The sequence below is a fragment of the Notolepis coatsorum genome, assembly GCF_963971535.1.
Source record: "Notolepis coatsorum genome assembly, chromosome: 7".
In the NCBI taxonomy this organism is placed as follows: Eukaryota; Metazoa; Chordata; class Actinopteri; order Aulopiformes; family Paralepididae; genus Notolepis; species Notolepis coatsorum.
The window spans coordinates 5,833,903-5,861,499 of record NC_140171.1 but is presented as its reverse complement, the minus strand read 5'-3'; the positions used below and the strand labels follow the sequence as shown (position 1 = coordinate 5,861,499).

Sequence of the window (27,597 nt, the reverse complement as noted above, 5' to 3'; positions counted from 1 at the left end):
TTTAATTAGAAAGTACTGAGTACAATTTGACTTTGGTAGGAGTAAAAGTACTAGTCTAAAATGTACTCAAGTATAAGTAAAAGAGTAGTAAACTCCAAGAGTAGTTAGTATTTATCGTTAGTTACTTTCAAATGAAAACATAAAGATTTTGTGCATGCTCCAGTAATTAATAAATAAATGGCTAATTAACGTAATTAATGCATATTTTGTCCCCCAAAGAATGAGCTAAGTTAGGGGTTGTGCCTTGTTAATCATACCAACAAAGTGCATGTGTCATAATGACTTGACAGTACATGACCGATCTCACTGTATTCAGTACCAAAAATAAAATGTCATGAGCTTGGAATTAGAACTATAAATTCTACCCGCGTTGAGCAGTTTTGAGATATTGAGCTTTTAAAGTTTTCACATCCCAAAGAACACAACTAATGTGAAGATGTAAAAGGTGCTATAGATAACATTCAGTACCATTCACTACAGTACCAACGTGTCAGACAAAAACAGTGGTGTGATTACATGGGATTACAAAGGGTACGATAATTATTATATATAAGTTCAGATCAAATTGTCAAACTAGGTGTTGCAGATCAAATATTAATCAAGATCCTGCTAAATGTATACCCTATTTACTTAAAGTAAAAAGTAGGGATGTTCGATATTATCGACCTACCGATATTGGCATACAAATGTGATATCGGAAAATATCGGTATCGGTTAAAAAAAAAAAAAAAAAAAAAATCTTATATATATATATTTTTTTTTAAACATTTATTTAACCTTTATTTACCCAGGCAAGCAAGTAAGAACAAATTATTATTTTATTTATTGTCAAAGTATGCATAATGTTGTGTTAATTACACAACAAGAGATATGTAATGTTAATAACCTGAAATTATTCCGTTTTTTGGGGGGAGAAACCCTTCATATATCGGTATCGGTTGATATCGGTATCGGAAATTAAGAGTTGGACAATATCTGTATATCAGTATCGGTAAAAAAGCCAATATCGAGCATCCCTAGTAAAAAGTTGTCAGAAACATATTTTAGGTTAAACATTAGGTTGAAAAAGAGTCATTTTATTTTGGAAAATGGGAGCAGAGGAACAGGGACTCTTAACTAAGGGGGGGACCCTTGCGAGCACAGAGGGGGAGAACATGCAAACTCCACACAGAAAGGCCCGGGAGATACCCCACCTGGGTACCTGACAACGTGGAAGCCTGGTCCCCAAGCGGGAAACGAACCCTGGACATTCTTGCTGTGAGGCAACAGTGTTAACCACTACACCACCGTGCCACTTTAAATGGGAAGTAGGGAGGGGCTACATGCACATAACTTATATTATTATAATAATAATAATAATAATTATTATATGAATAAAGACCTGTTTGTAGCTACATATGAATAAAGACCTGTTTATAAAGACCTGTAGAGCTACATAAGATCTGTTTGTAGCTACATTATATGAATAAAGACATGTTTGTAGCTACATTATATGAATAAAGACCTGTTTGTAGCTACATTATATGAATACAGACCTGTTTGTAGCTACATTATATGAATAAAGACCGGTTTGTAGCTACATTATATGAATAAAGACCTGTTTGTAGCTACATTATATGAATACAGACCTGTTTGTAGCTACATTATATGAATAAAGACCTGTTTGTAGCTACATTATATGAATAAAGATCTGTTTGTAGCTACATTATATGAATAAAGACATGTTTGTAGCTACATTATATGAATAAAGACCTGTTTGTAGCCACATTATATGAATAAAGACATGTTTGTAGCTACATTATATGAATAAAGACATGTTTGTAGCTACATTATATGAATAAAGACCTGTTTGTAGCCACATTATATGAATAAAGACATGTTTGTAGCTACATTATATGAATAAAGACATGTTTGTAGCTACATTATATGAATAAAGACATGTTTGTAGCTACATTATATGAATATAGACCTGTTTGTAGCCACATTATATGAATAAAGACCTGTTTGTAGCTACATTATATGAATAAAGACCCGTTTGTAGCTACATTATATGAATATAGACCTGTTTGTAGCTACATTATATGAATAAAGACCTGTTTGTAGCTACATTATATGAATATAGACCTGTTTGTAGCTACATTATATGAATATAGACCTGTTTGTAGCCACATTATATGAATATAGACCTGTTTGTAGCCACATTATATGAATAAAGACCTGTTTGTAGCCACATTATATGAATAAAGACCTGTTTGTAGCCACATTATATGAATAAAGACCTGTTTGTAGCCACATTATATGAATATAGACCTGTTTGTAGCCACATTATATGAATATAGACCTGTTTGTAGCTACATTATATGAATATAGACCTGTTTGTAGCTACATTATATGAATATAGACCTGTTTGTAGCCACATTATATGAATAAAGACATGTTTGTAGCCACATTATATGAATAAAGACATGTTTGTAGCTACATTATATGAATAAAGACCTGTTTGTAGCTACATTATATGAATAAAGACCTGTTTGTAGCTACATTATATTAATAAAGACCTGTTTGTAGCTACATTATATGAATAAAGAGCCGTTTGTAGCTACATTATATGAATAAAGACCTGTTTGTAGCTACATTATATGAATAAAGACATGTTTGTAGCTACATTATATGAATAAAGACCTGTTTGTAGCTACATTATATGAATAAAGACATGTTTGTAGCTACATTATATGAATAAAGACCTGTTTGTAGCCACATTATATGAATAAAGACCTGTTTGTAGCCACATTATATGAATAAAGACCTGTTTGTAGCTACATTATATGAATAAAGACCTGTTTGTAGCTACATTATATGAATAAAGACCTGTTTGTAGCTACATTATATGAATAAAGACCTGTTTGTAGCTACATTATATGAATAAAGACCTGTTTGTAGCTACATTATATGAATACAGACCTGTTTGTAGCTACATTATATGAATAAAGACATGTTTGTAGAGCTACATTATATGAATACAGACCTGTTTGTAGCTACATTATATGAATAAAGACCTGTTTGTAGCTACATTATATGAATAAAGACCTGTTTGTAGCTACATTATATGAATACAGACCTGTTTGTAGCTACATTATATGAATAAAGACATGTTTGTAGAGCTACATTATATGAATACAGACCTGTTTGTAGCTACATTATATGAATACAGACCTGTTTGTAGCTACATTATATGAATATAGACCTGTTTGTAGCTACATTATATGAATAAAGACATGTTTGTAGTCACATTATATGAATAAATACCTGTTTGTAGCTACATTATATGAATAAATACCTGTTTGTAGCTACATTATATGAATAAATACCTGTTTGTAGCCACATTATATGAATAAAGACCTGTTTGTAGCTACATTATATGAATAAAGACCTGTTTGTAGCTACATTATATTAATAAAGACCTGTTTGTAGCCACATTATATGAATAAAGACCTGTTTGTAGCTACATTATATGAATAAAGACCCGTTTGTAGCCACATTATATGAATAAAGACCTGTTTGTAGCTACATTATATGAATATAGACCTGTTTGTAGCCACATTATATGAATATAGACCTGTTTGTAGCCACATTATATGAATAAAGACCTGTTTGTAGCTACATTATATGAATAAAGACCTGTTTGTAGCTACATTATATGAATAAAGACCTGTTTGTAGCTACATTATATGAATAAAGACCTGTTTGTAGCTACATTATATGAATAAAGACCTGTTTGTAGCTACATTATATGAATAAAGACCTGTTTGTAGAGCTACATTATGAATAAAGACCTGTTTGTAGCTACATTATATGAATAAAGACCCGTTTGTAGCCACATTATATGAATAAAGACCTGTTTGTAGCTACATTATATGAATAAAGACCTGTTTGTAGCTACATTATATGAATACAGACCTGTTTGTAGCCACATTATATGAATAAAGACCTGTTTGTAGCTACATTATATGAATAAAGACCTGTTTGTAGCCACATTATATGAATAAAGACCTGTTTGTAGCTACATTATATGAATAAAGACATGTTTGTAGCTACATTATATGAATAAAGACCGGTTTGTAGCTACATTATATGAATAAAGACCTGTTGTAGCTACATTATATGAATAAAGACCTGTTTGTAGCTACATTATATGAATAAAGACCTGTTTGTAGCTACATTATATGAATACAGACCTGTTTGTAGCTACATTATATGAATAAAGACCTGTTTGTAGCTACATTATATGAATAAAGACCTGTTTGTAACTACATTATATGAATAAAGACCCTGTTTGTAGCTACATTATATGAATAAAGACCTGTTTGTAGCTACATTATATGAATAAAGACCTGTTTGTAGCTACATTATATGAATAAAGACCTGTTTGTAGCCACATTATATGAATAAAGACCTGTTTGTAGCTACATTATATGAATAAAGACCTGTTTGTAGCTACATTATATGAATAAAGACCTGTTTGTAGCTACATTATATGAATAAAGATCTGTTTGTAGAGCTACATTATATGAATAAAGACCTGTTTGTAGCTACATTATATGAATATAGACCTGTTTGTAGCTACATTATATGAATATAGACCTGTTTGTAGCTACATTATATGAATAAAGACCTGTTTGTAGCTACATTATATGAATAAAGAGCTGTTTGTAGCTACATTATATGAATACAGACCTGTTTGTAGCTACATTATATGAATATAGACCTGTTTGTAGCTACATTATATGAATAAAGACATGTTTGTAGCCACATTATATGAATAAATACCTGTTTGTAGCTACATTATATGAATAAAGACCTGTTTGTAGCTACATTATATGAATAAAGACCTGTTTGTAGCTACATTATATGAATATAGACCTGTTTGTAGCTACATTATATGAATAAAGACCTGTTTGTAGCTACATTATATGAATAAAGACCTGTTTGTAGCTACATTATATGAATATAGACCCGTTTGTAGCTACATTATATGAATAAAGACCTGTTTGTAGCTACATTATATGAATAAAGACATGTTTGTAGCTACATTATATGAATAAAGACCTGTTTGTAGCTACATTATATGAATAAAGACCTGTTTGTAGCTACATTATATGAATAAAGACCTGTTTGTAGCCACATTATATGAATAAAGACCTGTTTGTAGCTACATTATATGAATAAAGACCTGTTTGTAGCCACATTATATGAATAAAGACCTGTTTGTAGCCACATTATATGAATAAAGACCTGTTTGTAGCTACATTATATGAATAAAGACCTGTTTGTAGCTACATTATATGAATAAAGACATGTTTGTAGCCACATTATATGAATAAAGACCTGTTTGTAGCTACATTATATGAATAAAGACCTGTTTGTAGCTACATTATATTAATAAATACCTGTTTGTAGCTACATTATATGAATAAAGACCTGTTTGTAGCTACATTATATTAATAAAGACCTGTTTGTAGCTACATTATATGAATATAGACCTGTTTGTAGCTACATTATATGAATATAGACCTGTTTGTAGCTACATTATATTAATAAAGACCTGTTTGTAGCTACATTATATTAATAAAGACCTGTTTGTAGCTACATTATATGAATAAAGACCTGTTTGTAGCTACATTATATGAATACAGACCTGTTTGTAGCTACATTATATGAATAAAGACATGTTTGTAGCTACATTATATGAATAAAGACATGTTTGTAGCTACATTATATGAATAAAGACCTGTTTGTAGAGACCCTTATAATTCCAAGCAGTAAAAGTAGCAGTGAATACTAATGTACTCAAGGGGGAAGAACAGGAGTTCAACCTGCCTGTACTTGGCAGAACTTGACCACCGGGGGCGTTTCCTGGCTAGTAGTACTACCTTCTTTAGTGTATTTCTGTATTACATAATACAGAAGCGAATAAGCCAAATATGGCTCAGACTCTGGGATACACACTAGAGACGTCACCACTCTACATGAAGACAAACCCATACCGACACAAGATGTTGGGTTCTATAAGAATCATTTAATAAAGATGTAGGAATTAACATTCATGACAACAACAAAAAAAATGCCTACTCATTAAAGGGAAAGTTTGGATTCATGGACATTAACACATCGGTTGCCAACAACGACATTTCTCGTTATTGGCCGTCATGCGTTGGTTGCCAATAACAAGATTTCTCGTTATTTAATCGTTATCTTTTATTAGCGATATCCATTCATTTTTCATCCGTCCAGCCTGACATTATCATTGGGAATGGCTCTGAGCTCGAAAAGGGCAAATACCGCCCCCTATCGTCTCCCGGATGGTAATGCACATCATTGGATTGGATTGAGTGAAAAAGTGCATCAGAGAATAACTCCGGTCCAGGGTTTTCCCATCTCTGGCAAGCAGTGTCGTGTTACCAGATTGACTGAGGACCCTCAGAGCAGCGTCGATTATGCGTTTCGGACTATAACGTTGGATCAATAAACGCGATCAATATTTGGAATGGCGATCAGGAATTGGATTCATCTTTTTGCAGAACATCTGATCTGAGGTAAGGAATCTATGATACCAGTTTTGGGTTAATCAGTTGTTTTTCACAGGATTCACAACTTGTGTGTGGCGTTAGGCGCGGCACGAATAAATAATTTTTCAGCCCGCTTTTGCATCGTGCATAAGAACACAAATACTCTCGATAATCTAGCGTTTATTTGAAAACGATTCATAAATCAGCCGGAAAATGACAACGTGTTTTGTGTATTCCAGTAAATGGCTATTTTCACGGATTTCTCTGGAATTACTAGAAATCTCTAAAACTATACTCGTATTCAAAACGGTATAAAACGGAAATGTACTGATGAAAAAACAATCCATTTCGTACATGTTGACTGCAAGCAAGTCATTGATAAGCGACGGGTGTATTAGACACATAGCCATAATTTTAAGATATAGTTTAATCGCTCGCAAATGTGCTCGTCCTCCCATTGATTAACGTGCTGGCATCCAAGCGGAAAAAAATCGCCATATCCGGCTGGCAACCAATGTGTTAAGTTGTATGAAATACTTTAGTCGATGCAAAACTATTGGCTTACTTACAGAGTTCTGGTCGGGTTCTGAGGGAACCGGGAAGCTTCAGACCGAGCTTCAGAACATGCAGGCAAAGGGTTAACCACCTGCGACACGAAACAACGCTCCTCCAGCATTTAGAAACAGCCACGTTTCCTGTGAACTGGCTCCAGCGCGTAGCAACACACTGCCGTTGCCATGGTGACAGTGTGAAGTGATAGCAGCATGGGGAATGCTGGAGGACCGTGGTTTCTGGACCGTTGTCGTGGAAACGGGGAACCCTGCTGCCTGTTGTCGTGGAAACAGGGGAACCCTTCTTCTGCCTGTTGTCGTGGAAACGGGGAACCCTTCTGCCTGTTGTCGTGGAAACGGGGAACCCTGCTGCCTGCTGTCGTGGAAACGGGGAACCCTTCTGCCTGTTGTCGTGGTGCATTAACTCGTTCAGCGCCAATCACGACTATAGTCGGGTTATCTCGCCAGCGGTTGAGCGCCAAACCCAAGAATAGTTGGATGATGATTATGGACGATAAGGTGCGTTTGTTGGACTAAGCACTACTGGTAAAACGTAAAACAACTATTTCAAATCGACCGATGAGGAAACCTATTCGGCTCCATGGTATACACAATAGTAACCTGGCTGCAATGCAATGGCGAGCGAACTATTGGATATATGAAGAAGACAAAACGGATTATGGATGATAAGGTGCGTTTCCACCATACTATGATGTTGGACTATGTTGGACCATGCACTACTGGTAAAACGTAAAACAACTATAACCAAATCGACCGATGAAGAAACATATTCGGCTCTGTGGTATAGTCTGGCCCGAGCAGATGAAGTAGACGGATGAAGGCATATGTATTGATCCTGTCCTGATTCAAGACACGTTTGGACTCGACGTGAAAATGGAGTACATCTAAAACAAAGGTAAGATCTTTTTTTACGTGTACTTTACCGAAACTCCATCATAAAACATGCGCTTATATGATCGCTGCTTCGGATAAACGACCCCCCCCTCCCGGCTTTGTGAAGAAACAAGGCCATGTGTTTACCTTTGACCTGGAAATAATGTGTCTCAAGCGACCAAAAAACATGATTTACGCATACCCGCAGAAAACGTTCTGTAACTCGCGTTCCAGGAAATCAGCTTGGATGTTAGTGAAACGAGGCAATGTTTATATTGGAATTGTGAATGAACGAAGGTATGTAAAAACAAACCATTTTTTGTACATGTTGTACTACAAATAGTGTCTGTAAATTGAGCCATACTATTGTCTCCATAGCATAATATAGAATATACAATGAATCCGCAAAGATCATGAAATATCTCGAAAACTGTCACGAAAAGCTGGCCCAGAGACAGCAGGGATGGGTTAAGACGAATGAATGAGTTAAGACGTCTTGGTTTCGTGACTCCGTTCGCTCAGAAACGGCCAGAACTACGACCATGTGACTTGCGTCCACCACACTACTGGCAAGTATTCCATACGACGTCATGTCCATGAATCCAAACTATCCCGTTGACCTGGAAGTGGTCTTATGACATTGCAAACATTTGCTTACATAAAAATAACAAACATTAAAATAACATTAAAATAAACAAAATTCAAACAAGGAATTGCACCAATAATTATACAGATATCTGATACGGGGTCGATAATACCACGCTAAAAATGGGGTATCCGAGATACAATCCGGGTACAAAAATCCTATTCCAAGATCCATTTCAGATATTACAAGGGAGAGAAATTACCTTCTGCAATTTTAACACAAAGAAGCATGAAGCAAGTCAAATGTCTCGAAGAATCCCTATGTCGCTCAAACGTCTTAAGTCTATATACCTTTCGGCAGAAGTTCTGTATTGGATCAGTAATCTGTATCGACTGTTCAGCGCGAGCTTTGGATCGTATCAGCACTCTGTTCAACAGAGGTTATGGATTGGATTAGTATTCTGTATATCGACCAACACTTTAAACAGCCTCTAAGCAGCGCAATGTTCGTTCACTTTGTTTCAAAGGGTTTGGGGTGAAATCATAATACAACATTCAAGCATTTGTAACGAGTTATCGTAGAGGCGACTCTTCTCTCTCAAAAACACCCCGGCGCGGCTTAAAGACGAGTGTTAATTAACCACAAAAAAACGTTGTCCCAACTTTCCAGCGTCTGTCGGTGGACCACGTGGAGCCTGGTGTGACGGGACATGAGTGATGACTCAGCAGATCCAGGGTCAGATACGCGGCCACGTCTACCTCAGGAAAGAGCGCCCGCGGGTTCTGATCCAGGGTCAGACACACGGCCACGTCTACCTCAGGAAAGAGCCCTCGGGTTCTGAGCCGCTTGCCTCCGCTGGCGCCGCTTCTCCATCGCCTGCTGTTTCTTCAACTCGATCTCCGCCGCTGAGCATCGTCCATCTGCTGCCACGAGGCCAGAAGCACAGAGCAGAAGAACAAGACGGCGTGAGACCATCGCTGTATTTCTATACAGGCAGCAAAGCTATATTTTCATTCAATGGTTCTTTCCCACATCACATACTGTTTGATAACCTGGTCCAATTCACATTCCACCATTCTGAAACCACTTCAATCACTATACAAAACAAGCAATAAAAATTCTAGACAAGAAACCATTCATCACTGTCACATTCTAAAAAAATATAATCTACTCAGTTGGGAAAACCTGACTCTTTATCAAAACGTCTGTCTAGTTTTTAAAATAACGTGTGGATTGGCTCCTCCTCCTTTGTCCGGTTTCATCAACCTCAAGTCTGCCTCAACCAGGAACACTAGAGGTGCGGCAAGGGGGGACTGTACAATGAAATCCCTTTAAAAAAAATAAAAATGTATTTGGCCAGGCCGTCTTTTCATATAGAGCATCCCACCAATGGAACTCCCAGTGCTTAACCCTTTCACTGCCACACGACAGAAGGTTAACCCTTGTGTGGCATTAAAAGTAGGGATGTCCGATATTATCGGCCGATATTGGCATAAAAAATTGATATCGGAAAATATCGGTATCGAGAGAATTATTTTTTTCTTTTTTTACATTTATTTAACCTTTATTTACCCAGGCAAGCAAGTAAGAACAAATTATTATTTTATTTATTGTAAAAGTATGCATAATGTTGTGTTAATTACACAACGAGATATGTAATGTTAATTACCTGAAATTATTCAGTTTTTGGGGGGGGGGGGGGGGGGGGACCCTGCATATATCGGTATCGGTTGATATCGGTATCGGAAATTAAGAGTTGGACAATATCGGTATAGGTAAAAAAGCCAATATCGAGCATCCCTAATTAAAAGTATCTTGTATTTTGTAGTATAGACCTAGTAGCATAGTAGGTAGTAGTATAGGGATAGTAACATAGTAAATAGCGGTAAAGTACTTTTTATATATATATATATATATTGTTAAGGTGCGTTTTAGTCAAGGGTGGAAAATTGGGTGGGTTTCAGCTGTCCTGACTGGTGGTTTCAGCTGTCCTGACTGTGGTGGTTTCAACTGTCCTGACTGGTGGTTTCAGCTGTCCTGACTGTGATGGTTTCAGCTGTCCTGACTGTGATGGTTTCAGCTGTCCTGACTGTGATGGTTTCAGCTGTCCTGACTGGTGGTTTCAGCTGTCCTGACTGTGATGGTTTCAGCTGTCCTGACTGTGATGGTTTCAGCTGTCCTGACTGTGATGGTTTCAGCTGTCCTGACTGTGGTGGTTTCAGCTGTCTGTCCTGACTGTGATGGTTTCAGCTGTCCTGACTGTGATGGTTTCAGCTGTCCTGACTGTGGTGGTTTCAGCTGTCTGTCCTGACTGTGATGGTTTCAGCTGTCCTGACTGTGGTGGTTTCAGCTGTCCTGACTGTGATGGTTTCAGCTGTCCCGACTGTGATGGTTTCAGCTGTCCTGACTGTGATGGTTTCAGCTGTCTGTCCTGACTGTGATGGTTTCAGCTGTCCTGACTGTGATGGTTTCAGCTGTCCTGACTGTGGTGGTTTCACTCAGCTTATACAAATTTGACTGTTAAATTCTGCAGTGATTAAGATAGCAGGACAACCGCTCGGATATATCTGCATATATTCTTGTTCACTTACCTGTACATATTACATCTATATCTGTATTTTCCCCGTACCTACTCTTACTAGTTATACCACTGGCTAGTATGGCTTACTACCATAGTATATTTATACCTGTGTCACTGTACATAATTATACTGTACATACATCAGTTTAGCATATATTACTCAGTAGTGTGTTATATATCACATTTAATCACTTGTACATTGTATATTACTACTGCACTTTACGGTTACATTTGCACTCTGGTTGGATGGCAAACCTCTTTTTGTTGTACTGTACGTCTTGATGACAATAAATTTGAATCTAACCTAATCTAAACTAAATCTAAATGAATCTAATGACACAAAGAGTCAACAGAGGAAAGGACTCATCCTTACCCCTGATGGTGACCGCAGTGACCAGGCTGGATGGTATCTTGAAGGTGAACTGAGTCCGACCTCCGGCAGGGTTTACCGGTCCTGCTGCGGCCGCTGAGTGCACTCCAGCGCCCGGCGGACTGGCCGAGCCCCCGGGTCTGGAAGTGCTTCCGACGTGCGTCGTGTACCTGTACGGCTCTTTCCCCGCGCCGCTCCGCGAGCCGCCCTTGTCGCCATGTCCGCTCGAACCACCGGCCACAGCGGTAGTAGTAGGCGCTACTGCGCTCAGAGACCGAATAGAAGCGCCACCTCTCGCGGCAACAGACTGCGGATACGCCGGAGCACTCGGTTGTTTGAACGGTTTGCCGGTTTCCGTCTGTCTGTTCCCGGCGGTGTTCCAGGCTGTACTGGAAGCAGCCGGCGCCGGTTTCTGGCTTTGCGTGTGACCGCCCGCCGGGGCCCGTTTACCGCCGGACGGCTCTGCCGCCGCCTGGACTTTGTTCTCCAAGTCTTCAGACATCTCGCACAACATGTCGTCGTCGTCGTCCTGGTCGTCCCAAATGGAGTCCGAAGAGAAGAACGAGTCCAGGTCGTCCTCCGGGAAGTCATCGTTGCCGAGCGCGGCCGGCCTGCCCGGTGCTTCTTGGTGCCCAGTGGGTTTAAGGTTAGCGGTCGTCTCCGAGTGATGGGGTTTAGGTGGACAACTTGTGTTGTTGTTATTATTAGCCGATGTGCTTGAGCTGGTAGTAGGGCTAGATTTGTTGTATTTTGTTCCGGAGTCGACGGGACAATTATTTTGATGGAACGGAGGCAACTGTGGTTTAATCTCCGCTCCTTTTGAATGGGGGGGCGCCTGCCGGGTACGCTGAGAGCCCGTCCCGACATCTTTATCCGGTGCACGTGCAACACCGTCCACGACTGACTTTTGGTTTCTCGATACTTCCGTCAGGATTCTGTTCACCCGGACGTTGGGATTTGCTTCCAGCTTGAATGTTTGTCTGCGTTTCCCATTCTCCATCGCCCCTTTAGAAACAGCCGACCGTCCGTCTCCGTTTCCTAGTTGATGTCCGACGGCTCCATCGATAGAGACCTTCTGAGAAGGCTGTTCGCCGGATCCACTCTGGGTGGAACAGTTCTTCGGAGCTGCGAAGTGTGGCGCACTTTCTGTCGTCGCGAAGACTAAAGATTCATTCAGTAAATCGTCGTTTTCCCAATCGTCCTCAAAGTCCTGAATGTTCACTGGAGTTGCTTTGACGTGCGTCTCTTGGTGCACAGTGGGTTTAAGGTTAGCAGTCGTCTCAGAGCGATTTAGGGGTTTAGATGGATACATTTGAGGCGCTTGCCGGGTACGCCGAGAGCCTGTCCCGAGGGAGGGCGCTTCGCTGGACGGAGAACATCTTTGCCATACATCTTTATCTGGTGCACGCTTAACGCCTTCCACGACTGACTTTTGGTTTCTCGATACTAGTCTGTTGACCGGGACGTTAGGATTTGCTTCCAGCTTGAATGTTTGCCTGCGCTTCCCATTCTCCATCGCCCCTGACTGGCATTCTTCATCTCCTAGTTGATGTCTGATAGAAATACCGGACAAGTTCATCTTCTGAGAGGGCGGTTCGCCGGATCCTCTCTGTGTGGAACAGCTCTTTGGAGGACCGAGGAGCGGTGCGCTTTGCGGCGTCGCAAAGACCAAAGATCCATCCATTAAATCGTCGTTTTCCCAATCGTCCTTGAAGTCATCGTTTGCCGGAGGTGTCGAGGAAACAGTTGAAGTGGGACCGTACAGGGGACCGGAAACCTGGTTAGAGGACACAGCCGGAGCGGGTTTTGCTTCCAAGGAAGGTACCAAAGACATCTGACTTAAATTTCCACTTATAGCCTGAGTCGGTCCGTCGAAAAGAAGATCCAAATCGTCGTCCATGTGGTGATCCTGGGGCAGGGGGGGCTGTTGCGGCGGGGCTTGGCGCGGCAGGGCTTGGCATGGCAGGGCTTGGTGCGGTGGGGCATGGCGCGGCGCGGCTTGGTGCGGCGGGGCTCTGATCGGCTGGGACCCTCTCTCGCCGGCGGTGTTCACGAGCGCTAAGTGAGTTTTTTCAGAAAGCGGAGGCGGGATCTCGTTCTGATCGACGCTCTCGAAATCCAAGATGTCGTCCCAAAGCAGCTCCAGACCGCTCTGGTGCACGTCCTCCACGACATCCTCCACGACGTCCTCCACGACTTCCTTCACGACGTCCTCCACGACGTCCTTCACGACGTCCTCGCCGCGTCGAAACATGTTGAAGTCGAACTGTTGGGCCAACTTCATGAGGTCGTCGACTCCATTCAGTCTGTCGGGAAACCAAATGAACACGGCATTTGAAACCATTAGTAACTACTATCACACGTGGTTTGTTTAAACTATTAGTACCGTACTTTTCTGACTATAAGCCGCAGCTTTCCCCCCCATTTTTCGACCCTGCGGCTTATATAACGGTGCGGCTAATCTATGGATTTTTACAGCTAACTGGGCGCGCTCCCTCAGCTCTGTGACCGTCAGATCAGACTCCTAAATCTGCTGCAGCAGTGCACGCCTTGCCCCTCCTCCTCCCCCTCACGTCAACAAACCATTACAGCAAGAGTCTAGTGTATGAGCAGCTCAGGGCTCCTCTTTCAACATGCTGACTACCTACTGTACCCAGCGCTGCTAACTGGCTAACGTTATGAGAGCTAAATTTGCTACCTACTATACCCGGAGCTGCTAACTGGCTAATGTTATGAGAGCTAACGTTGCTACCTACTATACCCGGAGCTGCTAACTGGCTAACGTTATGAGAGCCAACGTTGCTACCTACTATACCCGGAGCTGCTAACTGGCTAACGTTATGAGAGCTAACGTTGCTACCTACTATACCCGGAGCGGCTAACTGGCTAACGTTATGAGAGCTAACGTTGCTACCTACTATACCCGGAGCTGCTAACTGGCTAACGTTATGAGAGCTAACGTTGCTACCTACTATACCCGGAGCTGCTAACTGGCTAACGTTATGAGAGCTAACGTTGCTACCTACTATACCCGGAGCTGCTAACTGGCTAACGTTATGAGAGCTAACGTTGCTACCTACTATACCCGGAGCTGCTAACTGGCTAACGTTATGAGAGCTAACGTTGCTACCTACTATACCCGGAGCTGCTAACTGGCTAACGTTATGAGAGCCAACGTTGCTACCTACTATACCCGGAGCTGCTAACTGGCTAACGTTATGAGAGCTAACGTTGCTACCTACTATACCCGGAGCTGCTAACTGGCTAACGTTATGAGAGCTAACGTTGCTACCTACTATTTCCCTGGAGCTGCTAACTGGCTAACGTTATGAGAGCCAACGTTGCTACCTACTATACCCGGAGCTGCTAACTGGCTAACGTTATGAGAGCTAACGTTGCTACCTACTATACCCGGAGCTGCTAACTGGCTAACGTTATGAGAGCTAACGTTGCTACCTACTATACCCGGAGCTGCTAACTGGCTAACGTTATGAGAGCTAACGTTGCTACCTACTATACCCGGAACTGCTAACTGGCTAACGTTATGAGAGCTAACGTTGCTACCTACTATACCCGGAGCTGCTAACTGGCTAACGTTATGAGAGCTAACGTTGCTACCTACTATACCCGGAGCTGCTAACTGGCTAACGTTATGAGAGCTAACGTTGCTACCTACTATACCCGGAGCTGCTTGAAATGAACTCCAAGACCTTTTATCTGCCCCTTGCAAAATAAATAGTGAGGGAATAACACACCTGGCCGTGGAACAGCTGAGCAGCACATTGTCCAATTACTTTTGGGGGGGGGGGGAGGTGGGGGCACATTTGTAATTCCTACACTGTTCACCTGATTTGGATGTAAATACCCTCAAATGAAAGCCCGCACTTAAAGCACATCTTGATTGTTTCATGTCAAGTCCATTGTGGTACAGAGACAAAATTGTGTCAATTGGACCTGACTGTATCACATTACCCCCAACCATGTTCCAAGTTACAGCTTACTTCTTTAGATTTTAAATACTATATATTATATTACATAATAATAATATATAATATTATATCATGTTCGCTATTAAGTAAAAACAATATCGTGTTAACACGGGGTGACTATCGAATAGCAATTTTGTGAGTTTTGACGTCAGGGGCAAGTGTTATAAAGAGCCACCAGGCTTTGCTTCCTGTCTGGAGGACTAAACTGAGGGCTATAGAACTCCTGTAGTGTGTAAGAAAAACGTGTGCGTAACACCATTTCGTGACCTTGATCTCGGTCTTTGCTAGCGTAACTAGATTTAAACTAGGCTCATCAACATACTCTGGTGATTGGCTTATGCTTAAGGTCCCCAGGGTTTGCAATTAATTAGGAAAATCTGCTTTTAGCTTCTGTGTCCCCAAAAAAGCACCTTAAAACTCAATACTTTAGTATCCATTGGTCAGTTTAAAGCTATAATAGCTGACCATTTCACCTCGGTCTGTAGTTGTTGTAATTAATTTAAATTGTTTTAACTGCTTGACTTTTCTGTTTCTATATTGTTTTTGTATTGTGTACCTCTCAGCGTCATTGAAAATGAGATCTGGCTCTCGATGATCTTTCGAGATGAAATAAAGATCGAATGAATCTAATGCCCCCTACTGGTCATAGAGAATTATACCTCGGGGACTTCTTCTTGGCTCTGGGTTGCTGCGGGTCCGGGGTGCAGGGGATGGTGGCGCTGTCTCCGATCCACTGCTGCAACGTGGATTCTTGAACCTCTGGTCTCCCGTGCTTAACCAATACGATGAGACAGCGATGATAAAAACAACGTGCTTAACCAATACGATGAGACAGCGATGATAAAAACAACGTGCTTAACCAATACGATGAGACAGCGATGATAAAAAACAACGACCAAAAGAATGCTCTGTACATGTCTGTTAACCCATTATTGAGTTATGTGTGTTTATAATACCTCTATCACCCTTTTATTATAGACATTCAGTGGAGTCTAAGCCAATCTCCTGGTTTAATAATGTGTAGAACCTCAACCCTGGTTTAATTGTGTAATAATGCATGTATAACCTGAACCCTGTATTGCTCAATTAAGTGATATACATCTTTTATTTTCCAGGACAACCTGGCCTATAAGAATAGCTATGCTACGGTTATGTCATATTAATGTATAAATGAGTTGCATCACTATATGTACTAAATAGACAAATGTAAATTGAATATCACAGAACTTTGTTAAAAAGAAACACACAGAACATTAATGTATAAATGAGTTGCATCACTATATGTACTAAATAGACAAACGGAAATTGAATATCACAGAATTTTGTTAAAAAGAAACACACAGAACAATATGACAAATGAACAAGCTATTTGACTCCAGACACGTGTTCTCCCAAGTCTTGGGAAGCAGGGGAGGAGGAAGTAAGATTTTTATCCAACACACATTCTTTCAAGATAAGTCATACGTAACTAATACGTAAGTCATATTTTATAAAGATTTTTATAAAGGCTCCAAAAGGACACTGCTCTTCCAAGCTCAGTGGTTCCCAAACATTGTTGAGTCAGGCCCTGCTTGGATAGCTGGAAACATTTAGTCATGTGTCCGTCAGCTTTTCTTTTAGCATCTGTGGTTTTCCTCTCCCTGGTTGCATATAGCTAACATAGCGTCAGCTAGCTAGCTCGCTACCACAGGCGATACAACCGATTTTGTGCGACGGCAACCAAGCAACAGTATTTGTTTACAGCTCTCATGTGTAACATGTTGTATTTAAATCTGAATACGTTTTGTTGCGCTCCGATTGTTTTGTTCCGCTGGTAGTCTAGCCAGACCTCTCTCCACACTGTGTTAGCGTAGGGCTGGGCGCTAAAACGATAACGATAATTATCGGGATATATTTTTCCTCGATATAAATATGAAACGTGGTCAATATCTTTAATTTTTTTTTTTATTTTATTATTATTAATGCCAGTTGTTATACAGTTCGTGTTCTACCTCAGATTTGTGGTTTGGCAAGTAGGCCTAGTTTGTCATGTTCTGACAATAAAGAATATTCTGAACCACAATTAACCTTCTGGTTTCTTCAGCTTTCATTCAGCAGCAAAAATAGCCTTTAAACTTGATAGAAATTATAATTTCATGTATATCGAGATAATTATTGATATGAAAAATTTAGTGCTGTCAGGCGATTAAAAAAATTTATCTAATTAATTACAGTATTTGTAATTAATTAATCTAATTAATCGCATTTTAATCGCATTACCATTTTATGCCTCATATTCTATATTCTATAATCATATTTCAAATTGCATGTGTCCGGATGGCAGAATTCAGTACTGTATCTACAAAACCTTCTGTTTAATCATCTTCCATCTATTAATTTGCTTAGATTTTTCAGGTCTGGTCAATTTGAGCATGGTGTTATTCGCAGTCAAAGATAAAAAAAAATGTATTGATATTCTCATTTGGTTCATTACAATTTACTCAAAATAAAATGTTCATTCAATCAATCACCGCGCAGATTGATTGATTGAATGAAAATGTTATTAACAGATTGCAGAATGGGTACAATACAGTACGGCTCAATACACACAATTGTTAAGGGAATGCAGACCAGAGAAAGACTTTCGTCTTGTTTACATCAGGGTCCCCCATTTTCAATTCATAATGAATTGTAAGTAAGGGTGCAACTTGCACTGTGCAATCCATTCTTTGTGGATCTAGCCCACAGTATTTCTGACACTGGGAATACATTCCCTGAGATTCATAGATGTCCCTAGAATCAGATACCAAGAACATGCAAATGGACCGTATTAAAAAAAAAATCTGTAAATGTGTATTCTACATGCTTATGGAATGAATGAGATACAAAAAAAATATTATTATAAAAAAAAGAAAAAGAAAAAAAAAACTTTTTTTTGTAATTAATTTTGAGTTAATTTTCATAACGCGATTATTTGCTGTGTAATTAATTAATCTAATTAACGCGATAAACTGACAGCCCTAGAAAAATTGTATCGCGATAAACATTTTGGCCATATCTCCCAGCCCTATGTTAGCGCTGTGCCAGTCTCTCATAGCCAGACCTCTCTCCACACTATGTTAGCAAGCAGTCCACTATACTTAGTACGGTGGCTTAGCAAAAAAAATTGGACGCGCCGGACAAAAGCACCAAATTTTGTCCATGTGTTCCCCATCACCATAGCTTTCATTTTGGGGTAGGGGCCACGTCATCATGATGGATTTCAAGATGGCCGCCATGTAAAATCAAGGTTCTGCCCATTAATAAATATCTTGGTCCATAGCGCGCTCAATATTTGAGCGAACACAAAGGTATTGGTATCCCTGTAAACTAGAGAAGCTAAGCTTTCCATTGGTACCATTTTCATTAAGCCCAACTGTTGGGAAGGGGGTTTTAATAGGCAATGATTCAAAATTATGTTAAATTTTCGACCTAGAGAAAACTGCCATGCTCATCTTCCAAAAGGTCCCTTGGCTGTTCACATGAATATATCAGAGTGCACATTGGTTTTATAGGTACCCACACACCTCTTCTTTCCAGACATACCCACTTTGTCCAACTTGCATGCTATTTGGGGCAATAATCAAGCAGGTCTGTGCATGTGGTACAAATGTGTCGAACATTGGGTTAGGGTTTGTTGTTAGAATGTTGAACATAGAAGATCAATTTTGGTTTCAAACTACACATTTTCTGGGTCAATAAATGTGTTAATGCTATCCTGGTCGTTTGGTCATTACGGTGTTGATGACCGGTATAGCCACCGACAGCTGTCATGAGACGTGTACTGATAGTATGGCCACCGCGGGAATTTTTATGAAACATTCTGATATTTTCGCAGGTCTTGTGCAGTGGTCTCGTGCACTGTCAACCAAGCGACCGACAGTGGCACGACTCAAGACGTGCACCGTTTGACAATGATATGCATGCGATTGCATGCAGCATAATTTGCGAGTGCTCTCGTGAGTCGTGACTGAGGAGATGGCCCACAGGAACTTCTATAAACATTCTGATACTTTGATTAGTTACCTATCTATTCCGTTAGTTAACTATGTATTGATAGATAACTTATTACATATTAATATGATATTGTAAGGGGCAGGACCAGATAAGCTTTGCTTCTTTCTGTCCCTTCTCGAACAAAACCATTTGTCTTGAGCTATGTTGATTATTCCCTCCATAGGAAGATATATGTAAATGTATTTGTATTTTTTTCTTTTTTTTGTTATTACAAATGTGTGTTTATGGTTGAAAATGTTCGAGATAAATAAAGATAAAATCAAATCTAACTGAATAAGTTATCCCTCTTCTAACAAGAGAGAAAAACGTATAGTTTAGGGATGGGTACCGAATTCGGTACTTTTAAAAGGTACTTACCGAAACACGTCGGTACTACCGAGTATCGATTCGACGTGAGATACCGTAAAAAATATATATATATTTTTTTAACCTTTTTTCTTTTCACGTCAACGTTCACGCGCACAATATATGTATCAGGGCCGACGTTCCACTCTACTGGTTAAAGTTGCTTACTCATGAGTAGTACGTTCGTTGATAAAGACAAATAAGGTCCACAGCCGCTCCGGTGTAAAACAAAGATATCCAAATGGTTTATTTCTCTTCCACAGCAAAGTCTTTCTTTACAGAAGTGATCCTAAAGCTATTTTCCTAAATATTCACGTCACTACTACAAGGTAAGAAAACTATTTTCCCAGTCTCCAAAATCACAGCAGACTCGACACATGAAAATTCCTCCTCACCTGAAAGCCGTAAATAAACAGCAAAACGGTAGGCAAGGCACCCTGGTCTAGAAATACAGGCTTCAATCTATGTTGTTTAGTCTATCTGTTCAGTACTGCTCAGCACTGTTTAAAGGTGCACAATGAGCTCTTCTTTTTTTCTTTCTTTTTGAATATATATAGATACACAAATGTTCTAGAATGTTTGATTATGACATCATACTGTGACATCACAAATGTTCTACAATGTTTGACTATGACATCATACTGTGACATCAGGAATGTTCTAGAAGGTTCTATTAAATAATACGGTTCAATGACTTTATCTAAATCCTATCAATATTCCTAATGCCGTTTCAATGTAAGGTTATAAAAATAAACATATAAACATTCATATAATACAATAACCTAAATATATAGCTTTGGCTCCTCTACAATACGCTTACCTAGGATTTGACTTGATTCAACAACAAAGCAGTCGGGGCAATGGCAAGCCGAAAACGTTTTGAACGTTTTTTTTTTTATTTTATGACTGAAAAACTAAAGGACTAAAGTACCGAAAAAGGGTACCGTTGGGTACCGGTATCGATTCACAGGTACCGGTACCGTATCGGTTCAAATGTGAACGGTACCCATCCCTATTGCTTATGTCCAGAGATTCCTTTGATAACTAAAGTAATGCCACTTGACTTACCCGTTATATTATGTTTTGCCTTTTTAAACATGTCCCTTATCGCGCTGTCCTCTGGCTGCGCTAAGCCACGACAGCTGTCACGAGATGCGCACAGCTGGCCAGTATACCGCGGGAATTTTTATGATACATTCTGATATTTTCGCGGGCACGAGACTACTGCACAAGACCCGCGAAAATATCTCCATAACAGTTAAATACGCCTATACGGGCTAAAGAGTTATTATGATAATAATAAATGTAACGAGTGATCCTAATAAAATGTCTATTAGATTCATGCACCGACTGTTAAACAAGTAAAAAATTATGTAAATATGTTGTTAGAATGGTACAAATATTCATCTGGTGACATTCTTCATAGCATTAACACATTTATTGACCCAGAAAATGTATAGTTTGACACCAAAATGTATCTTCTATGTTCAACATTCTAACAACAAACCCTAACCCAACATTCACATTTTTGGCAGTTAGAATGTTCGACACATTTGTACCACATGCACAAACCTGCTTGATTATTGCCCCAAATAGCATGCAAGTTGGACAAAGTGGGTATGTCTGGAAAGAAGAGGCTTGTGGGTACCTATAAAACCAATGTGCACTCTGATATATTCATGTGAACAGCCAAGGGACCTTTTGAAAGATGAGCATGGAAAATTTAACATAATTTTGAATCATTGCCTATTAAAACCCCCTTCCCAACAGTTGGGCTTAATGAAAATGATACCAATGGAAAGCTTAGCTTCTCTAGTTTACAGGGATACCAACACCTTTGTGTTCGCTCAAATATTGAGCACGCTATGGACCAAGATATTTATTAATGGGCAGAACCTTGATTTTACATGGCGGCCATCTTAAAATCCATCATGATGATGTGGCCCCTACCCCAAAATGAAAGCTATGATGATGAGGAACACGTGGGAAAAATGTTGTGCTTTTGTCCGGCGCGTCCACATCCTTATCAAATCTGGCGCTAAGCCACCGGACTAACTAGTAGGAACAACCATAGAACTATATGAGAGAACAATGTATTTTTCCTCGCTCCATCTCACCCCCCCCCCCCCCCCCCACCCCCCCTACCCCCAGGTAGTTTGCCCAAGACCCTCAAGGGGGTCGCACACCACAGTTTTGGAACCACCGATTAGTGATGCACCGATGTGAAAATTGTGGCCGATACCGATAACCGATATTAATATTGCTGTTCTGGTCGATACCGATATTTACCGATGTCGATATCTCTGTATAGAAAACACTATTTTATGATAATCTAATCATTTCTTTTTACTTTTGTAACTTATTTTCAGAAATGACTGATATTTTTAAACAATTTAAGACCTAACCTTGTTAAAAAAAATTCTTTAAATTAAAAAAAAAAATTAAAAAAGAATTTATTTAAATTTTTTAAAGGGGAACTATCTTATAAATGGCCTTTTTGAGTGTTTAGCATTGTTTCCTAGCTATGTGAACTTATATTAATATGATCTATGTCTCAAAATTCTCATATTGGCGCATTCTTCCAATTCTCCTCTCACAATATTCACCCTCACTGAACTGAGTCATTTGAAAATGTGCGCGATTTGTGATGTCAGAGAGACACCGCTGCATGATAATGTTCAGGCGAACCAGAACCATTACCATTGTGGTTGGAGCCCAGGCTCAAAACGGCTTAAGATCTTGAGGTAGAAAAATGCTGTTTTTGAGGACTTGATTAGAAATACAAAACAATGAATAAAAAAATATATATATATTACAGAGGTGTTCCATAGACTCACAGGAATTGTGTAAAAGTGCCCAAATAGTGAAAGAAATTGTAAAATAGTTCCCCTTTAATATCTGCCCTATTTTGACATCGTAACGATACCGATGTGTAAAAGAATTACCATATCGGCCGATATTATATCGGTGGCCGATATATCGTGCACCACTACCACTGATGTTAAAGGAAAACTCCAACATTTTGGGAAATTTGCTTATTTGCCATCTACCCTGGAGTTAGACAAGAAGATACATAGGTACATTTTTCTTCTCTGTGCATGCAGTAGGAGTAGGAAGACGTTGGGAACTAGGCTAATGGAGGAACCTACTTCCAGTGACTGACGCTAAGCTAGGCTAACGGTGCGCGTCTTCCTACTCCTACTGCATGCACAGAGAAGAAAAAGGTATGTATCTTAACACTCCAACATTTTGGGAACCCTGGAGTTAGACAAGAAGATGCATACCTTTTTCTTCTCTGTGCATGCAGTAGGAGTAGGAAGACGTTGGGAACTAGGCTAATGGAGGAACCTACTTCCAGTGACTGACGCTAAGCTAGGCTAACGGTGCGCGTCTTCCTACTCCTACTGCATGCACAGAGAAGAAAAAAGGTATGTATCTTCTTGTCTAACTCCAGGGTAGATGGCAAATAAGCTAATTTCCCAAAATGTTGGAGTTTTCCTTTAAGTTGCTGGTGAAGCCAGTTGATGCGAGGACCCACCTTGGGAGCTATCCTCTTGACAATCTCCGAGATGTCCACCGCTCTGGGACTGGGTTTCTTTCCTCTTCTACCTGAGGAAAGACATCAGAACTATGATCCCTTAAATCAATGAGTATTTTTGCCTGTTATCTGGTTAATATCCAGGGCATGTCTTTTCGTGTTCAACATTAAACTATTGTGCAACCTTATACACGTCCTTAAATAAATAACTTTTATGTTTGCTACTCAGCCCCCCTCCAGACCACCCCCTAGCTGAGACTCAGCCCCCCTCCAGACCACCCCCTAGCTGAGACTCAGCCCCCCTCCAGACCACCCCCTAGCTGAGACTCAGCCCCCCTCCAGACCACCTCCTAGCTGAGACTCAGCCCCCCTCCAGACCACCCCCTAGCTGAGACTCAGCCCCCCTCCAGACCACCCCCTAGCTGAGACTCAGCCCCCCTCCAGACCACCCCCTAGCTGAGACTCAGCCCCCCTCCAGACCACCCCCTAGCTGACTCAGCCCCCCTCCAGACCACCTCCTAGCTGAGACTCAGCCCCCCTCCAGACCACCTCCTAGCTGAGACTCAGCCCCCCTCCAGACCACCCCCTAGCTGAGTCAGCCCCCCTCCAGACCACCCCCTAGCTGAGTCAGCCCCCCTCCAGACCACCTCCTAGCTGAGACTCAGCCCCCCTCCAGACCACCCCCTAGCTGAGACTCAGCCCCCCTCCAGACCACCTCCTAGCTGAGACTCAGCCCCCCTCCAGACCACCTCCTAGCTGAGACTCAGCCCCCCTCCAGACCACCTCCTAGCTGAGTCAGCCCCCCTCCAGACCACCCCCTAGCTGAGACTCAGCCTACCTCCAGACCACCTCCTAGCTGAGACTCAGCCCCCCTCCAGACCACCCCCTAGCTGAGACTCAGCCTACCTCCAGACCACCTCCTAGCTGAGACTCAGCCCCCCTCCAGACCACCCCCTAGCTGAGACTCAGCCCCCCCTCCAGACCACCTCCTAGCTGAGACTCAGCCCCCCTCCAGACCACCCCCTAGCTGAGACTCAGCCCCCCCTCCAGACCACCTCCTAGCTGAGACTCAGTCCACCTCCTAGCTGAGACCCAGCCCCCCTCCAGACCACCCCCTAGTTACGACTGAGCTCAGCCCCCCTCCAGACCACCCCCTAGCTGAGACTCAGCACCATCTTGTTTGTAAATCCTGGGGAAAGCCCTGATATCGGTACATAAATAAATAAATATAATAACTCCCAGCTCTATGACTTACCCATCCTGATGGGGTTGGGAGACGAGGCGTCCCAGATGATGTCCTGCTGGAGGTCCGAGTCGCTGTGCGGAGACTCTCCAACATAACCACTGCTGTATCTGGGCCGCGGGATCCGCGTCGGGGTCTTGAAATCTGCAAGCAAACAAGAAGACTTGACTGGTAGTAACGCAGCTCAGGAGGTAGAGCTGGTCTAGAGACAGTGGCTCAGGAGGTAGAGCTGGTCTAGAGGCAGTGGCTCAGGAGGTAGAGCTGGTCTAGAGACAGTGGCTCAGGAGGTAGAGCTGGTCTAGAGACAGTGGCTCAGGAGGTAGAGCTGGTCTAGAGACAGTGGCTCAGGAGGTAGAGCTGGTCTAGAGACAGTGGCTCAGGAGGTAGAGCTGGTCTAGAGGCAGTGGCTCAGGAGGTAGAGCTGGTCTAGAGACAGTGGCTCAGGAGGTAGAGCTGGTCTAGAGACAGTGGCTCAGGAGGTAGAGCTGGTCTAGAGACAGTGGCTCAGGAGGTAGAGCTGGTCTAGAGACAGTGGCTCAGGAGGTAGAGCTGGTCTAGAGACAGTGGCTCAGGAGGTAGAGCTGGTCTAGAGACAGTGGCTCAGGAGGTAGAGCTGGTCTAGAGACAGTGGCTCAGGAGGTAGAGCTGGTCTAGAGACAGTGGCTCAGGAGGTAGAGCTGGTCTAGAGACAGTGGCTCAGGAGGTAGAGCTGGTCTAGAGACAGTGGCTCAGGAGGTAGAGCTGGTCTAGACTCATATCTATATGGTGGCCCCTGAGTTCTTCCATTCTGGCCAAGGAATTTTACAAGTTTAAGTAAAGTTACATGAATGACAGACAGTTTATCGTTTATTGTATATAAATACCAGTTTTTTGTATTCCTTTTTACTGTGGAGAAAACAGAGAATACTTGTTGCATATGGCAAATTAAGATGAATCTGTTGCGCACAATGTGTTTAATGCATAATGAAATAATCTGTGTGTACACACGTGGATGTATTTCACCCAGTGAGAGACCTTTTTTGGTAGATTTATACTTACCGTATATATATATTTATCCACATCTGTCTGTAGTGTATACAGTGACACATATAATAATTTTTACATATCTGTAGATACTATATATCTATACCTTACCTACTCTACTAGTTATGCTGCTGGCCAGTATGACTTACTAGCACTATTACTCATTTATATATGTTATACCCAGTTTAATCACCTGTACATTGTCTATCACTATTGCATTTTACTGTTACATTTGCACTCTGGTTAGATGCTAAACTTATTTTCGTTGTACTGTAGTTGTGCTGTATGATGATGACAATACACTTGAATCTGATCTTGTCTAAAAAAAACTGTGCTGTATAATGACAATACATTTTTTATTAATCTAATCTAATTTAGCAGTAAATGTCCAAATCCCCCCCCCCCCCATCCAATGTACAGTTTCCTCCCCTTTGGATGTATATATTTTTTTATGATCTCTTTTTCTTACACAGTACTGTATTGTATGTCTTGTATCTTGTACTGTCTATCTGTATGTCATCATGTATGTCATAAATGTCACCATGAATTTAAAATGGGGGACCCTGATGTAAACAAGACGAAAGTCTTTTTCTGGTCTGCATCCCCTTAACAATTGTGTGTATTGAGCCGTACTGTATTGTACCCATTCTGCAATCTGTTAATAAAGTTTTCAAACAATCAATCAATTCAGTATGTCATAAATGTCTTGATGAATTGAAAATGGAGGACCCTGGCCTGATGTAAACAAGACGAAATTCTTTCTCTGGTCTGCATCCTCTTAGCAGTTGTTTGTATTGAGCTGTACTGTGTATTGTACCCATTCTGCAATTACAGTTTCCAATCAATCAATCAATCAATCAATCAATCAATCAATCGATTGATTCTGCAGCGCTGGATGCTTGTGTGGATAAGCACTGAACAGTTAGCACCGCACGCAGCTTACCTATAATTTTACACGCCTTGGGTGAATCGACGACATCAGCTGTTGGAATGCGAGCAGGTTTTTGTGATTGTCTGAAACTTCTACTCAGTCGGTTTGTCTTGGCTCTGGTCGAGACGCCTCCTGTGAGTTCTGCACCGTCTTCTCCTTCTCCTTCCTCTGGCTGCTGCTGTTGTCGGCGGCGGCTCGTCAGAGGCGACGTGGTGTGGTGGACAACATTCTTCCTCTGTGCTACTCTGTTCATCGTGGTAAGAGTAAGACATCAGCATTGAGCTGCTCAAATAGCTAACTAGTTCATGTCGTTATTTGTCCAGAAAACAACTGAGTTATTTGTCGGGAAAACAACAATACTCCGTTTATGAAATGACAAAAAAAACAAAAAAAAACAGAGTAGGATTCTTTTGAACTTTGCGCCATGTTGTTATTCCCAGAATGCCGTTCGTTCGATGACGTGTCGAGAGCGTCGAAGCTGCCAAAGACGCTGCGCAGTTTGCAGCGATGCTGCGTCCGAACTAGAGCGGCGTAGTTTCACGTTTCAAGTTTTGTTTGATTTGTCACATATTATTAATGTACATTACAGTGAAATGCTTGGTTCTTGTATGAGCCCCCTGATATTGTGCGTCAAGCGTCATACAGTCAAAAGAATAAAGGGCAAAGACTATACAAAATATACAATATACAAACTACATTGATTGATTGAAAACTTTATTAACAGATTGCAGAATGGTTACAATACAGTACAGCTCAATACACACAATTGTTAAGGGAATGCAGACCAGAGAAAGACTTTCGTCTTGTTTACATCAGGGTCCCCCATTTTCAATTCATCAGGAACAGTACAAAATAAAATACAAAAATGCAAACAATAAAGTACAAATGCAAGCTTTTTAAAATGCAAAAATGCAAGAATGAGGTAGGGATGTCATGTACATATTTT

At 40.9% G+C, this 27,597-nt stretch overlaps 1 protein-coding gene across 2 annotated transcripts; it reads right to left on the bottom strand.

Annotated features, from left to right (window-relative positions):
* Positions 1–6,056: 6,056 nt before the first annotated feature.
* Positions 6,057–26,923, bottom strand: etaa1a (ETAA1 activator of ATR kinase a). 2 transcript variants are annotated; one of them, XM_084319354.1, is made up of 6 exons: positions 26,664–26,923; positions 24,710–24,841; positions 23,455–23,525; positions 16,196–16,308; positions 11,551–13,853; positions 6,057–9,520 (listed from the first exon to the last, which is right to left on the bottom strand). In XM_084319354.1, exons 1-6 carry the CDS (start codon positions 26,902–26,904, stop codon positions 9,414–9,416), a joined length of 2,967 nt encoding a protein of 988 aa, XP_084175480.1. In that variant the 5' UTR covers positions 26,905–26,923; the 3' UTR covers positions 6,057–9,413. The 2 variants fall into 2 exon arrangements, with proteins under 2 accessions (XP_084175480.1, XP_084175481.1); XM_084319355.1 differs by having other exon boundaries at positions 6,057–9,517.
* Positions 26,924–27,597: the final 674 nt, after the last annotated feature.

What these genes read in the sequence shown, in the direction of transcription:
- etaa1a (XM_084319354.1), bottom strand. Translation starts at nt 26,904, where the DNA reads ATGAACAGAGTAGCACAGAGGAAGAATGTTGTCCACCACACCACGTCG. An exon ending in TCAAGAGGATAGCTCCCAAG is followed by an intron (nt 16,309 to 23,454) that starts GTGGGTCCTCGC and finishes GTATTGGTTAAG; the next exon opens with CACGGGAGACCAGAGGTTCA. An exon ending in CACTGCGGTCACCATCAGGG is followed by an intron (nt 9,521 to 11,550) that starts GTAAGGATGAGT and finishes GCCTCGTGGCAG; the next exon opens with CAGATGGACGATGCTCAGCG.